The 14,331-nt window shown below is 45.8% G+C and overlaps 1 protein-coding gene and 1 long non-coding RNA gene across 2 annotated transcripts; both read right to left on the bottom strand.

Annotated features, from left to right (window-relative positions):
* Nucleotides 1–7,049: 7,049 nt before the first annotated feature.
* Nucleotides 7,050–8,382, bottom strand: LOC125536102. Its single transcript, XR_007294917.1, has 2 exons — nt 7,948–8,382; nt 7,050–7,495 (listed from the first exon to the last, which is right to left on the bottom strand). It is a non-coding gene; the product is annotated as an uncharacterized LOC125536102 (long non-coding RNA).
* Nucleotides 8,383–11,766: 3,384 nt separating this feature from the next.
* On the bottom strand, nt 11,767–13,870 carry LOC125536101 (cytochrome P450 709B1-like). The gene is made up of 4 exons (XM_048699239.1): nt 13,484–13,870; nt 13,185–13,408; nt 12,843–13,087; nt 11,767–12,734 (listed from the first exon to the last, which is right to left on the bottom strand). Exons 1-4 carry the CDS (start codon nt 13,755–13,757, stop codon nt 11,933–11,935), a joined length of 1,545 nt encoding a protein of 514 aa, XP_048555196.1. The 5' UTR covers nt 13,758–13,870; the 3' UTR covers nt 11,767–11,932.
* Nucleotides 13,871–14,331: the final 461 nt, after the last annotated feature.

The following is a 14,331-nucleotide window of genomic DNA, read 5'->3' as shown; positions in this document are numbered from 1 at the left end:
CGAGCCGCTCTATATTTGGATCGCGCTTCTTTCACCTCTAGTAAGGCCTTGTCAAGTTTGGCTGCCTTGGCTTTGTTATCCTCCTCAAGAGATTTGCACTTGCTAGTGACATCCTTCAGCTCCCGCTCCATAGTAGATATTCTCTCCTGGCACTGGCATCGAACGGCCTGTTCGGCCTTTAAATCCGCAGCCGCCTTCTTGGTAGCCGCGTCACTCACTCTGGCCTTCTCCTTGGCCCGGGCAAGTTCAGCCCGAAGGGTCTCAACCGCGACAGCACTATCTGTAGTTATGCATATCACAGTATATGATTTTCAACCTTGTTCTCATACTAGTATACATGCATAAACAAGCTGCCCCAACACATACCTTGTGCCTCGTCGAGCCGCCTGTTAATAAGAGTGATGTCCTCATCCGCTAACCCAAGTTTCCTCTTTAGATCTGTAACTTCCGCAGCTTGGGCGATCGCCATCGACGCAACAACCTGTGTTTGAATTAATTAGGTTACTTCCTGAGCATATATTTTTGATCCTCTGATCGCCTCCCTGTGAAGGCCAACCAGAGTCTCAGGGGCTACTACCTGCACACGGCCGCATTATGCATATAAAAATAGTTAAGCTATTACTTTGCATACCTCGAAGCCTCTCAGCAGGCCCAGGAAAGCTTCATTTAATCCACTTCTCGCGTGTTGAACCCTTTCAACTACCATACCCATTAAGGTACGATGTTCCTCTGAGATGGACACACTTGGTAATGTGCCCATCATAGTATCCGGCACCTCCGGATTCCTAGAGGCTGCTGTAGGAGTATGCATTCCCTTCAAAGGGGTACATCGGCTCGACCCTTGAGTCATCTTCGGTTGTAGGCCGGATAGTTCGGCGCCTTCATTGCTGGCCCCCGTAGGGGCTGCACCCCCCGGACCCTTGATGATTGAAGTACCACCCTCGTGCGTTATTTTCATTGTCCCCCACGCCGCTTGATGGTCAGGGGAGATTCTCCAGGAGGACACCTCAAAGTCGTCCGCCCTAAGAAGCGAGGAAGCATGAGAAGGCGTCTCACTTTCCATCATCCCCGGGGATAAGTCCCCTGATGTGGAGGACTGTCGGGGTGGACTGTGGGACGAACTGCAAGCATATAGTTTAAATGTTACCCCTGCAACCCGAAAAAGGGGTATGTTTAGAGCATCCTTGTTCACTTACGACTCGGCAAGGGGCTTGTCCCCAGAGAGGTGCCTTGCGACGACATCGGCTTCGGAACCCGAACCATATGGTAGGGATACCTCCCCTTTCTTGGGTGCTTCCACCTCCAAGTCTTCAGATGCAGTCCTTTTTCTCCCATGAGGGGAAGGGGTATCACCTTCTCCTTCCCCTTCGTATTTCAAAGAGGGAGCTTCAGTCTCCCCGGACATAGTGTCCGGCATACCTGCAGGCTGCAGAGTGGAGGCCGCTTTTGGCCTCTTCGCTCTTCTTCTTGTCCTCTTGCGCTGGCACTTGATACGGCGCCTGGACCAGCATCCTCGTCAACACAGGATCTGTCGAGTCTTCAGGAAGTCGAGCTGAACACCTCATTCGTTCCGCCTTCTTTGTCCAGCCCTGGTCAAAGAAAGAACTCTCAGTACATCACTATGGGATAATCAACCGAGTTGCAGTCAGAAATTGGGTGCTTACCGAGGTATCCGGATGGTTGCGGTCGAAACCGATGTCCTTTGACGTGTCCGACCACTTCTTTCGAGTCTTGAAGAATAGTTTCCACATCCCTTCGTGTGTTGTGCCAAAGAACTGCTGAAGGGTCCGCGGTCCTTCCGGATTGAACTCCCACATACAGAGAGGTCATCGCTGGCATGGGAGGATCCGGCGGACTAGCATCACTTGCATCACGTTAAATAAGGCCAACGTCCCTTTCGAGGATACTCCAGATACGACTTTGCAGCGTCTGTACTTCATCAGTTGATCCCCAGTCTATCCCCTTATTTATCCACGATGCGAGCCGCAATGGAGGGCCAGATCGGAACACAGGTGCGGCTGCCCATTTGGTGCCGCGGGGTTCGGTGATATAGAACCACTCTTGTTGCCATAAGTTGGAGGTTTCCGTGAAGGTGCCTTTTGGCCAGCTAGTATTGGCAAGCTTGCTCACCATAGCACCGCCACACTCTGCTTGCTCCCTGTTAACCAGCTCCGGCTTCACATTGAAGGTCTTGAGCCATAGGCCGAAGGGTGGGGGGATGCGGAGAAAGGCTTCACACACGACGATGAACGCCGAGATGTGGAGAAAAGAGTCCGGTGCTAGATCGTGAAAATCTAGCCCATAATAGAACATGAGGCCGTGAACGAAGGGATGAAGAGTGAACCCTAGCCTGCAGAGGAAGTGAGAGATAAATACCACCCTCTCGCCGGATTTTGGTGTGGGGATGACCTGCCCTTTAGTAGGGAGCCTGTGGGGGATTTCCGTAGTCAGGTACCTCGCCTTCCGAAGCTTCACGATATCCTCCTCGGTGACTGAGGAGGTTGCCCACCTACCTTGGGAGATGGATCCCGACATAACTAGAGGGCCTGGTAACAATGGAAGTTATCGAATCATGGGCGCTGAGCCTAAGGTTGGGGAGGTTGAGGAGGAGGTGGGCGTGGGGGAGAAAGACGGGTCTGTACCCCTTTATAAAGGCGAAGAATATCGAACGCCTCCTCACGGCCTTAAAGCTCACCTGTTCCCAAGGAATCACCAACAACACGGTTGGATTACCCACGCTCATATTAATGAGGATCCCGTGATAAGGGGACACGATCTTTGCTTAGAGAAGATGTGCCAATGGAAACCGCACCTTGAAACACGGAGCGGGAGGCTAAAAACAGTTCGAAATAATGACCGAGCAGGGACGTGGCATTTCGCCACAAAAGTTGTCAGTAGATGGGACCCATGAAATATTATACTCTCTACGGTTGTGTGTGGTACTTGTTTTGCAGAGCCAGACACGTTCTCTACGTTCGAGGACTACTTTAGAGTACTCGGAGGAGGAACCCGCCTTGCAATGCCGAAGACAATCTGCACGCCGGACACATCGTCATTGAAGCCTGGTTCAGGGGCTACTGAGGGAGTCCTAGATTAAGGGGTCCTCGGACGTCCGGGCTATATGACATGGGTCGGACTAATGGGTCGTGAAGATACGAGGCAGAAGACTTTCTCCCGTGTCCGGATGGGACTCTCCTTTGCGTGGAAGGCAAGCTTGGCGTTCGGATATGAAGATTCCTTCCTATGTAAACCAACTTTATACAACCCTAGGCTCCTCCGGTGTCTATATAAACCGGAGGGTTTAGTCCGTAGAGGCAATCACAATCATACAAGCTAGACATCTAGGGTTTAGCCATTACGATCTCGTGGTAGATCAACTCTTGTAATCCTCATATTCATCAAGATCAATCAAGCAAAAAGTAGGGTATTACCTCCATCAAGAGGGCCCAAACCTAGGTAAACATCGTGTCCCCCGTCTCCTGTTACCATCGACCTTAGACGCACAGTTCGGGACCCCCTACCCAAGATCCGCCGGTTTTGACACCGACAGGCATGTCGCCAGGACAAGTCATCGACGTCTCATCTCACACTGGCGATGCATAGGCCGGCGCGGCGGCGGATTTGTTAAAATTTTACGTACTTAGGCTTTATTTTTAATGCTGGTCTTCTGTTAGAGCAATGCTTAGGTTAACTGGCTCTGTTTATTTACTAAAATTACTTGATTCAGTAAGTGTGGTATGTCTGCTGTACGATCTTTTGTGTGCCCAAATTAGCAAGCGCTGTTAAATTATGCAATGACGTACCCGGGGAAATTTTCACCAAAATTTGAATTATCAAACTCATCCCATGCGCGTAAAGCAGAAGAATCGTTTGCGATGCACACAATCGTTCAAAGTGAATGGTCCGGCGGCACCACGCGCAAAGTTTCCCTCCATATTTCCAAAATTTTGGCCTACCGCAAAAATATCTACCCCCCCCCCCCCCCCCCTTTCCCCCCCCCTTTTTTCCCCCCCCCCAAGTCACATTTCCCCTGTTTCCTCCTTCCTTTCTTCCTTCCTAAGCTATAGCCGCTTCCTCGCTCTTGCCGTCTCGCATCCTACCGTCAGGGTCACCATGGTCTTCTTCAAAGACCTCTCCAGCAATTCCTCTGACGATGGCGACTCCTTCACCACCCGGGTATGCCTCTCTTCTCTCTCTCGGGCTATGACTTGGAATGAAGGATTTTTATCCGGCGATCGATTTGAGTCACTTCTTCCTCTTGTAGCTCCCCAGGACCATCAGTGGCAACGAATGGAGAGGGGTGGCTGAAGATCTATCTGCTCGTTGTCGCCATCAATCTCCATGCGTGAAGCTAGTTCCGTTTGAATCTGTGAACAGTGGGAGGAAGTTTCTAGCATGTGCAGACAAGGTTAGACCCTCTTTCGTTGTTACAAATCATTTGTTAGATGTGATTCAGACACTGTCACGGTCTCAACCCATTCATACCACACCTTCAACCAAACACATCTTAAGACAGTGTCACAGTTTGTACCTAGTATCTAAAATTGTTGCCAACTCATCAGCGGTACCATTAGAAAATTATTTGACATCGCTTCAGCAGTTTGTGCAGCCAACTTTGGTCCACGCATCCGAGCAGCCAAGCAGTAAAATACTAAATCTTTATGGCACGAAGGAACCGGGCATCGGAGCAACTAGGTGCTCCGGAGTCCGGGTCCCTATTTTTTCGCTGCATCGGCTCGCCAATGCAGGGCACCGGTGCGAGATGTAGCAACAATTGTCTTTACACCAGTTTTGGCATACATAGTGGACGACCTTAGTGCTATTATTTCTATGTTACTAAATTTGTGCATGTACACACTTGTTAGTATCAATTTGTTGTCATCCAAACACTGTCGCTATGCTGTTGCAGTTATATTTACTTCCTCATAAAATGTTCAATTTGTTATTTATTGTACATGAGTAAGAACTTGTAGGGTTGTTGTAGTTAATTATAGCTTCTGATTTTCCAGAATTTGGTTGTTGTCTCATTAGCAATTAATTCATTTGCACATTGATCTTTTTGAGAAGATATGTCATAATTAACATGTTTCTTCAGTTTTTCAAAATAAGCATTGGTGGTTTTCTATGTTGCTATGAACCCATTTTCCCTACAATTGTTACTGATCTAGTTTTAAATATTTTAGAATAAACGGAAGTGTTCTTACTTGGAGTGGGTTGATCAAGAGTGAACACAGTCTTCAAAGATATGCCTAGCGAAGCTCTGGAGCATGTATGAGGAAGAGAACAGAGAAAGTGTTGTTAACGCTAAAGAATATTTGAAGATGCGGGATAAAAAGAGAAAGGTGAAGAATAAGCTCAGATTTTTTAAATCAGACTTTTCTAAGATGGTGTTGGCAAAGGAGGAGGCACTTTCTCAGTTGGCCAGTGCAAAACAGGTTCTTACTGAACTGAAAGCAGAGGTGGATAAGACGAACCTAGATGATCTCAATTAGGGAAATGAATATATTGTTCTAATATTGTTCTTATGAAGTTAAACTAGCTATATGTTGTACTACACCATTTTCATGTAGCTATCGTACTGTGATGTTAAAATATATTTATATGTCTGATATGCAATTGGCAAACAGTTGTTCAATATAAAATGTGAATTTGGGTAATACTGGAATTATTAATTGTAAACTAATAAACCTGTTAAATGTGTGATGGAACTTTGCAAACAGTTCTAGCAGTAAAAGCGCTTGTGATGGATAGCACAATGCCACACAGTTTTCTTCATCAAATCGTGTGATGTAGTTGATAAAAGCAATCAGTTAACCAAGGCTGAGCGTGTGTGATAGTTACACCTTTCACACACAAGCCTACACTTAAAACTGTGTGAGATGTACATACGAACGGAAACGTTTTCCCTGAATTGACTCTGTGGGGTGTACATAAGAACGAAAACGTATTCCTTGGATTGACTATGTGTGATATACATACGAACAAAAACGTTTTTCCTGGATTCACTGTGCGGGATGTATATAAGACCAGAAACGTATTCCTTGAATTGACTATGTGTGATATACATACGAACAGAAATGTTTTTGTGTATTCACTTTGTGGGATGTACATATGAACAGAAACATATTCCTTGAATTGACTATGTGTGATATACATACGAACGGAAATGTTTTTGTGGATTCACTATGTGGGATGTACATATGAACGGAAATGATTGGGTTTCGATGCCTCGCCCAATTGCACACGAGCTCATTTTGCCTCAGCCTGTGTCCTAGAAGGGCCTATCCCCGATGATTTCTGGGTCGTGTGGGAAAAAACCCCTACCGCCCACACTCACTTGATGATGGTTCCAAATGCCATCGCGGAAAGGGGTTAAAAACCGTTTGTATAGCACCGACGCGTATCAATGATTGCTAGCAAAAATTGCATCCACCTTGGTACATGACAGGCTATGCCAAGTCTAAAGGACTGTGATAATCACCGTTGAACAAGCACTCCCATTAAGAACTCAAAACTGGTAATGAGTTCGGCAAGAACAATATTAGCAGAGCCACTCCCTAATATAACAGTGAACCATGTACCAAGTATAATAATAGACACATAACAGTGTCTATTCTTGACATTGTGAAGCATGAACAAATCTATACGCTTCATATAGTCATTTCTACACTTACCATAACATCATCACTACAGGCACAGACTACAACAACAGTTCTTCTATAGTTTTGCCAAGAAAAGGAATAGTACTTATCCGGTCCACAACTTGTGCATCAAAATACTTGTGGTCAACAATTTGTCATGAGTTATAGAATCTATGACGATCAATCTTTCTTAGTGAAAACCAACATGGAAGACTAACAACAAGAAATCAATTGACACAACTCATGTAGCCTGATACCATTTATATTTCAAACAACAAGCAATAACCTTACTTTTCTGGTGGCTCACAACTCATAATAATGTCTCAAAGCTGTAGGAAAAATGTGAAATGCGGTAACAGGGAAACAAATGGCTGTGCTTGGTTCTCCAGAGTACTTAACAGTGAAACAGAAAACCAAAATAGAATTTTAAACCACCATAAACAGTAGCAATACATAATCAAATGAAGTTACCAATATGCTTCATTCCCACATGAGCAGGTTTGACATGAACAAGTACAAGAAAATAGAACTATAGAGATGCGGCATAAATCAACTAGCTAATAAAATTTGAGATCGAGCACAAATGTACTAGCTAAATCAAATAACATCTATTTACCAGGGAAATTAACCACCATGGTGACGCCTTTTAGGTTTGCACCATGTCACACAGGTCGGTTTTGAAGGAGCAGAGAGCCACCACCTATCGCAACAGTCTGTGTATCAGCATATATACTAGGACACTTCCAATTGTTGACTCTTAGTATTCGATGCACAATTTGCCGACCCTCGATGCCACCTTCTTTGGGAATCATAAGTCATATATACTGGGAAACTTCTTATTATTCTCTGTTAAACTGGAGCAAATTCAGCAATGAATCAGGATTTTGATATGCTGATAAATGCACAAATTTCATTTTAGTTATTGCCTAGCAGAATCAATTTACTTTCTTTCCATCTTTTCGAGCTATTGACTCTGTATACAGAACTGCAAGTATTAAACTTTTTAGTGAATTGTTCTATACTACAAGATGCCAAAGTTATCTGACCGGACTGAATCTTCCAACTTCATTCTCCAAATTACGTATGACCGAAATAAAACTTCCAAATTAGAGTACCAAAACACCTAGCACAGTAGCAATACATCATCAAATCGAAGTTATTATGCATCGTTCACTAAGAAGATTTGACATGAACAAAAAATAGAACGAGAGATGCAACATAGATCAACTTGATAGTAAAATTGGGATGTAGCACAAATTTACTAGCAAATAAAAATCAGCATCTATTTACCAGGAAAAAGAATCACCTCGTTGCACGGCCCGGATGGGAAGGAGCCGAGGAGACCACCACCGGCTTGCTGCCGACTAGGGGGAGGAGGACGCGGGTTGTTAATGGGGATGGAGGGAGGGAGGGGGAGGGAGAGAGAGGCGACAAACCCACCGGTGTAGGAGCTTTAGAAGGGAGTCTGCGACAAGCACACCGTGGGGCGGAGGCTGTTGTTGATGAGCTCCGATTTGGTCCGCCTCGAACTGGGCCGCTAGCCACACAACGACAAGGAGCCATCGGGAGAAGGAGCATCACCTCTACTAGGAGCGCTCGCCCAACTTGGAATATGGATTTGGGCGGCCGCCACCGCCGCCGCCCTCGGACAAGATTTGGTTCGTGCGCTGCCTCTGCCCACGGGATTTGGATTTCGATGAGTTGGGGCATCGGGACCAAATTAGGTATCAGGTAGGGACTATTTTGCACACACAACACCGCACCCAAATCTGGGCCATCAATCTCCGATCCAATGGAACAGATCCAGTTTTTCTATTTTTGCACCACAGGCTGCTTTTCTATTGTAAAAGCAGCTTGTGGTGCAAAAATGGAAAAACGAATCTGGTGCATTAGATCCATTGTAGAAGGTACAAAGTCAAGTGGAGGGATCCCAAGCTACTTAATGTGCATTTTATGAAAACCCTCCTGCTAGTAGTTGAAGTCAAGTGGACGTTTGCAATAACCACCTCCACTTTTCATGTCCAAACGATTTGGTTCTTAGTAAATTGTAATATTGCCATATCTTCAGTGTTCATGCCAGCTCCCTCCCTTTGCACATATGTATTACATGTCAAAGATATTTGAGTAAATGGAAAATTTAAGCCAACCTCTACATGGCAAACTAGACTACCAACGGCACTAATATGTGCCTACGTTTAAGCTGAAGCATCCGAGGAAGAGGAAATTGGGTATACATGTTTAAATCGAAAATGCTACACCTACGAAAGACTAACGTAAGGTTATGAAAATTTCCAAACTTAATCTAAACATTCCCCCCCCCCTATTTTCAGGGGGGTGGGCCCCTCACTCCCCTAAACACCAATCCTATTCTTCCATGTTGGCTGATACGTAAACTTAAGTAGCTCCTTTACGTAAGTGTAGCATTGCCGTGTTTAAATGGACCATTCTAGGCGCAAATGCTTGACTGCATGTCAAACTGGACGGTGGTATCCTTCCTTGGTTGCTTGCTTGTCCTCTGCGCGTTTTCGTATATGTAGACGTAATGCGATCCCATGACTGATTAGATTATGATTCTCGGATTGAGACCCATGGCTTCATGGTGACGTACATATAGACGATCGATGGGGCACGAGCTGTGCATCCATGGATGAACAAACTCGTTTCAAAACCGCCAGAGTTCCAACAAGCCCAACAGGACAAATGACGGTTCTTCTCTTGTGAGAACTTGCTCCGAAATTCCTCCCGATCTGACGGTACTTCTCTTGTGAGAACTAGCTAGGAGTCTTCTTCTCCTGTCTTGGGCGAAAAAGATACTCGGTGTTCTGTTAAAAAAAACTCAGTCTCACGCATTATTAGGGGTCGTCTGGTCTATCAAAAGTCATCACGTGCCTCACACCACAACCCCACTCTCCTCTCCGTCCATACAACAGGGCGGAAGGCCGCTGCTATTTGGCAGAAGAAGTGATTAAAACAAGTTTTAGAAATCCGGCCCAACTTGTGATAGTTGCTATTTTGTGGAAACAAGAGAACATCACATGATAAAATATAGACAAATAGCAACACTATTTGGCAAAAGGACATTTGAGGCATATCATTGGATGGACAACTCTCGTATCCGTGTCCGTGGATCGATAATGAGTCCAATTTGATGGACAATATTGAAGATGCCCTAAGGTTTGTATTGCCCGTACATTAATTTTGACATTTTTATTGAGTAATACAATATTGTTTTGTGAAATATATCTTCCAACTGTAAATGTTGTCAAGGTCACATTATCAACAAAACCACTCAAAACAGTCAAAGGGACTTTTTAGAGTTGAGCAACAATTTATAAACAAACAACGAATGAGAGCCGAACCCCCCCCCCCCAAAAAAAAACTAAAAATCAGGTGACATCATCACCAAACCCACTCAAAACAGTCCAAGGAACTTTTTAGAGTTGAGCAACCATTTATAAACTTCTAATAACGATTGAGAGCCGAAAATTCCACTTCCCTCTTTTTTTATGCATAACACTAGTAAGCTGCATGTCCCATGAACACTTGAAAAAAGAATTATTTGTTAAGCAAAATGCTCAGGAATACTTATCTTCTATATCTAAATAGCTAGCCCTCACTAACTATTTCTCTCAACATGCAAGCATGCCAGATCATCGCACAACATGCACGAGAAAAGCCCCACATTCACTATCATATGTCTCGCAACATGCAAGCATGCCACTTCATCATGAAATCTGCATGAAAAAAGATCTATCTCAACATGCGAATTTCTATTCTATTATTCTATTTATATTTAATAAACATTTTACAACTATATAGTGATCAAACATAATAAAGTATATGTAGTTTAATTTTATCCTTTTATATATGTTTCATACAATGAATCACATTGAGATATGTTACAAAATATTCCCGCAACAACGTGCGGGGTATCATCTAGTTACATATAAAAGGAACTCCCTCCGTTCACAACTATAGGATGTTTTGTGTATTTCAATAAGGACTATATACAGACTAAAATAGTGAATAAACACATTAAAACATGTCTATATACATCCGATTTAAAAAAAATAGTTAGAACATCTTATTTTTGTAAACAGAGGGAGTAGTACATAAGATCAAATTTGTTTTTTCACTTCTACTAAATTTTGGTCTAACCATGGTTGTTGTTTCCTTCTGGCTTGTACCCTTTTGTTTAGAATGTTCTAGTTCTGCCTTTGCTTCTGCAAAGAAGTGTTTTTTTTTCTTTTTGAAGATCCGAACCTGGTTGAAGCTGTGGAAAGGAGTAAAGAACCGGATGCAAAATGATGGATTTTTGCAATCATTAATAGTCTGCCATATGATGATTTTGTCAGGATTATTGTCACTCTTTAGGTTATATGACATGCTCGCACTAGTAGGAAACAGGGCTTTGGTTTTTACCAGTTCGGAGCAATAGTCCTGGTCGTGTTACAAACCGGGACATCAGCCAGAACGCCGGCCGGGCCTCGGCGGGCACCAGTCCCGGTTCATCAGGCCCCTTTAGTCCCGATTCCAGACACGGATTGGGACTGAAGGGCCTCGCTCCTGGCGCAACCCCTGTAGTCCTGGTTGGTGTCTAGAACCAGAACTGAAGACGTCTTCAGTCCCGGTTCTAGACACCAACCGGGACTAAAGAGATGCCTATATATATGCTCGCCCCTGCCCGCTCACTCCTCTGTTTTTTGGCCGGCCGGCCGGCGTGTGGGAGGTGTGTGCTGCTCTGTTCTCACCACCTATACACATGAGGTGTTTGATGAAATGTCCAAACCACACTTAAGCTTTCTCCTCTTGTCGTAACGAGCATCATTTAGGGATCGCGATCCTTAACGGTCCTAAAAATTATGAAGTCCTGGTAATTGCAATCAACGTAGAAAAATCTACACTCTAAATAAAATGAGTGATAAATGATTTGTTTGGTTAGAAAAATAGCAATAGCATTTATTCCTTGTGTGCAATTTGAGGAAGATTTTCCAAAGTGGAGAAGTAAGACTGAATTGTATGGATCTTTTCCATCCTGCATGTCAGGATTGATAAAAAGGAATTTGCAATTTTTGTTTATCTATAGATAGTGACTATGCTTTGGGGAAATAAAGGTGGCTGATGGTAAGAAAAATCAAGAACTTATTAATAAAACATTTTATTATTTATATTTACAAATAGGAAACATTATACATCGATAATTTTACAAGCTTATCTAGTGCGCAACATAACTAAACTCCAGTCAAATAATACAAAAACCTTGTGTTATACTTAACACCATACACATTTTTTTACATCTCTAGGCTCTTGAGGATCATGGGAAGCCCAAACTTAGGCCGCAGCGTGATCACATCCATGGGGGCATGGACATACTTTGGTGATAGGGAGAATGAGAACCTCTGAAGAATCACGGCGATCACGGCCTTGGCCTCGATCATTGCAAAGTTCTGCCCTATGCATGACCTCGGCCCACTGGAGAAAGACAATAATGCATTGGGGTGCTTTCCGGCCCTTGTCACTCCATTCTCGAACCTCATAGGCTTGAATTCGTTGGCATCTTCTCCCCAGACCTCCTTGTCGCGATGTATCGTCGCGATGGGGATCGTTAGGAACGTGCCTTCGGGCACTTTGATGCCACCAACCTCGAGATCCGAACCCGCCTTCCTCTGAATGGCCGATACAGGTGCGTACAACCTGAGAGTTTCTAGTAGGAACATGTTGACCAGCTGCAGTTTGTTGAGCATGTCACCGGTGGGAATACCGTTGCCACACTCTCTTAGCACCTCCTCCCTGAGCTTCTCCTGCCACTCGGGGTGCGTGCTCAGCAAGAACATGGTCCATGTGAGCAGATGCGAGCTGGTGTCATGCCCGGCAAAAAAGAATGTCTTGCACTCATCTATGATCTCATCCATACTCAAAAGCGGATTTTGCCCGTCCTCCGGCGCACACGCCTCCAACATAAGCCCGAGGAGGTCGTTGCCATAGCCCATGGTGTCTTTGGTGGCAAGGCGGCCTTTTATGATGTTCATCAGCATGGTCCTCACCTCCTTGTCAAGCTTCCATATTTTGAGGTTCTTTTCAGTTGGAAGGTACCTGATTAATTCCACAAACACACATAGATTAATTTCTGCTTGGTGAAAATGTATGTTGTGAGTTGATTCGGACCAATAATGGTACAAGAAGAAGAAGAAGATGCATTACCTGAATGCTGGGATTTGCACGTTGAAAACGGTGGAGAAGGCAAGAAACTGGAGCTCCCTCTGCGCGAGGAAGACCTTTTTCCCTTGTTCGTAGCTGCTTCCGAATGCCGTGTGGGAGATGACATCCGCGGTTAGCTCCTCAAACTGGCTGCTCAGGTCAATCTCCACGCTGCCGCCCTTGTCCATCTTTGCCTTCCACTCGGACATCATTGACCCGGCACAGTCGGACATGGTCACCGTCATCATCTGTCACACAAATACTAACAGTTAGCGCAAGTCATACGTATTGGGCATGCTTAAACAAGACACAGACGTCAACGCGTGTGCGCTGGAGCTGGCGTACCTTGAGCTTGTCCATGTTGAAGGCCGGGTGGACGACCTTGCGGTGGCGCTTCCAGTCGTCGCCGTCGGTGAGCACGAGCCCCTTGCCGAGCAGGCGGGCGATGTGCGGGTTCCCGATGCTCTTGGGGTACAGCCCGCCGCGGTCGGAGAGCACCTGCTTCACCACGTTCACGTCGGCGATGCACAGTGTCGGCTTGGCTCCGAACCAGTACAAGAACATGCGCCCTGCAAGCGGGAAATGGCGTGAGATCACGAACTAGGTCTGCTAGAGGAGAGGAATCTACAGGCTCGGCTTTTTACCGTGGATGGGGATCCATTTGCGGAAGTGCGGCTGGACCCTGGGGACGAAGTCGTGGTCGCCGATGTCCAGCGCGGCGCCGGCGCTGTCGGCGCGGAGCTGCTTGATCTCGGCGAGGTTCCCGGCGAAGAACCTGTAGCCCGGACCGCCGACGCCCTGCGCGCGGAGCTGCCGGGTGATGGCCCGCGGCCTCCACACGAGGTACACCAGCGCGTCGAACGCCCACGAGGCCAGCACCGCCGCCACGGCGGCCGCCACCATCCAGACAAGACCCATGGTGGACCGGTGGTCACTCAGGGTTCAGGAACAGCGACCTGTACTGTACGTACGCTTCTGCTTCTGTGAGTTTGAGACCGGGAAATGTGTTTGTTTCCGTTGTGAGACTCTGGTCGGGGGAGGTGGGTATTTATATGCCGTTCGCGGCTGCGCTTTGACCATGGCACGTAAAACTTGGGGTTGCTGGCCACGCGCATGCATGTGACCCACGCGCCTGTGAGATCAGCCGTGACGCGTGCAAGTAGAGCCCCGGACCATGCTGGATGGACTCCGGCTGTTGGGAAGCCGTCGTACGCATGGAGCTGCTGGTCGACATCGACGGCATATCCGCACGGGGCTGGCTGGCTTCTAGACAAAACGTCTTTCATTTTGAGAAGATGGCTTCTAGATAACGACACGTGGGTTGAAATATAGTACTACGTAGCAATCCACGGTGCTTTTGAGCACACAACAGAGGCTGTCAACATAGACATGGCTAGACTAGATTGAGCACCTGATTTATCACGATTGACTTCTCTTCCTCGCCAAGAATCTATTTCCTTGTCAAACAAACATGGTCCTTGTAGAACAAGAT

This window comes from Triticum urartu, chromosome 2 (assembly GCF_003073215.2).
Source record: "Triticum urartu cultivar G1812 chromosome 2, Tu2.1, whole genome shotgun sequence".
In the NCBI taxonomy this organism is placed as follows: domain Eukaryota; kingdom Viridiplantae; phylum Streptophyta; class Magnoliopsida; order Poales; family Poaceae; genus Triticum; species Triticum urartu.
This window is presented reverse-complemented; position numbering and strand designations above follow the sequence as displayed.

What these genes read in the sequence shown, in the direction of transcription:
- LOC125536101 (XM_048699239.1), bottom strand. Translation starts at nt 13,757, where the DNA reads ATGGGTCTTGTCTGGATGGTGGCGGCCGCCGTGGCGGCGGTGCTGGCC. An exon ending in CAAATGGATCCCCATCCACG is followed by an intron (nt 13,409 to 13,483) that starts GTAAAAAGCCGA and finishes TCCCGCTTGCAG; the next exon opens with GGCGCATGTTCTTGTACTGG. An exon ending in GTGCAAATCCCAGCATTCAG is followed by an intron (nt 12,735 to 12,842) that starts GTAATGCATCTT and finishes GGAATTAATCAG; the next exon opens with GTACCTTCCAACTGAAAAGA.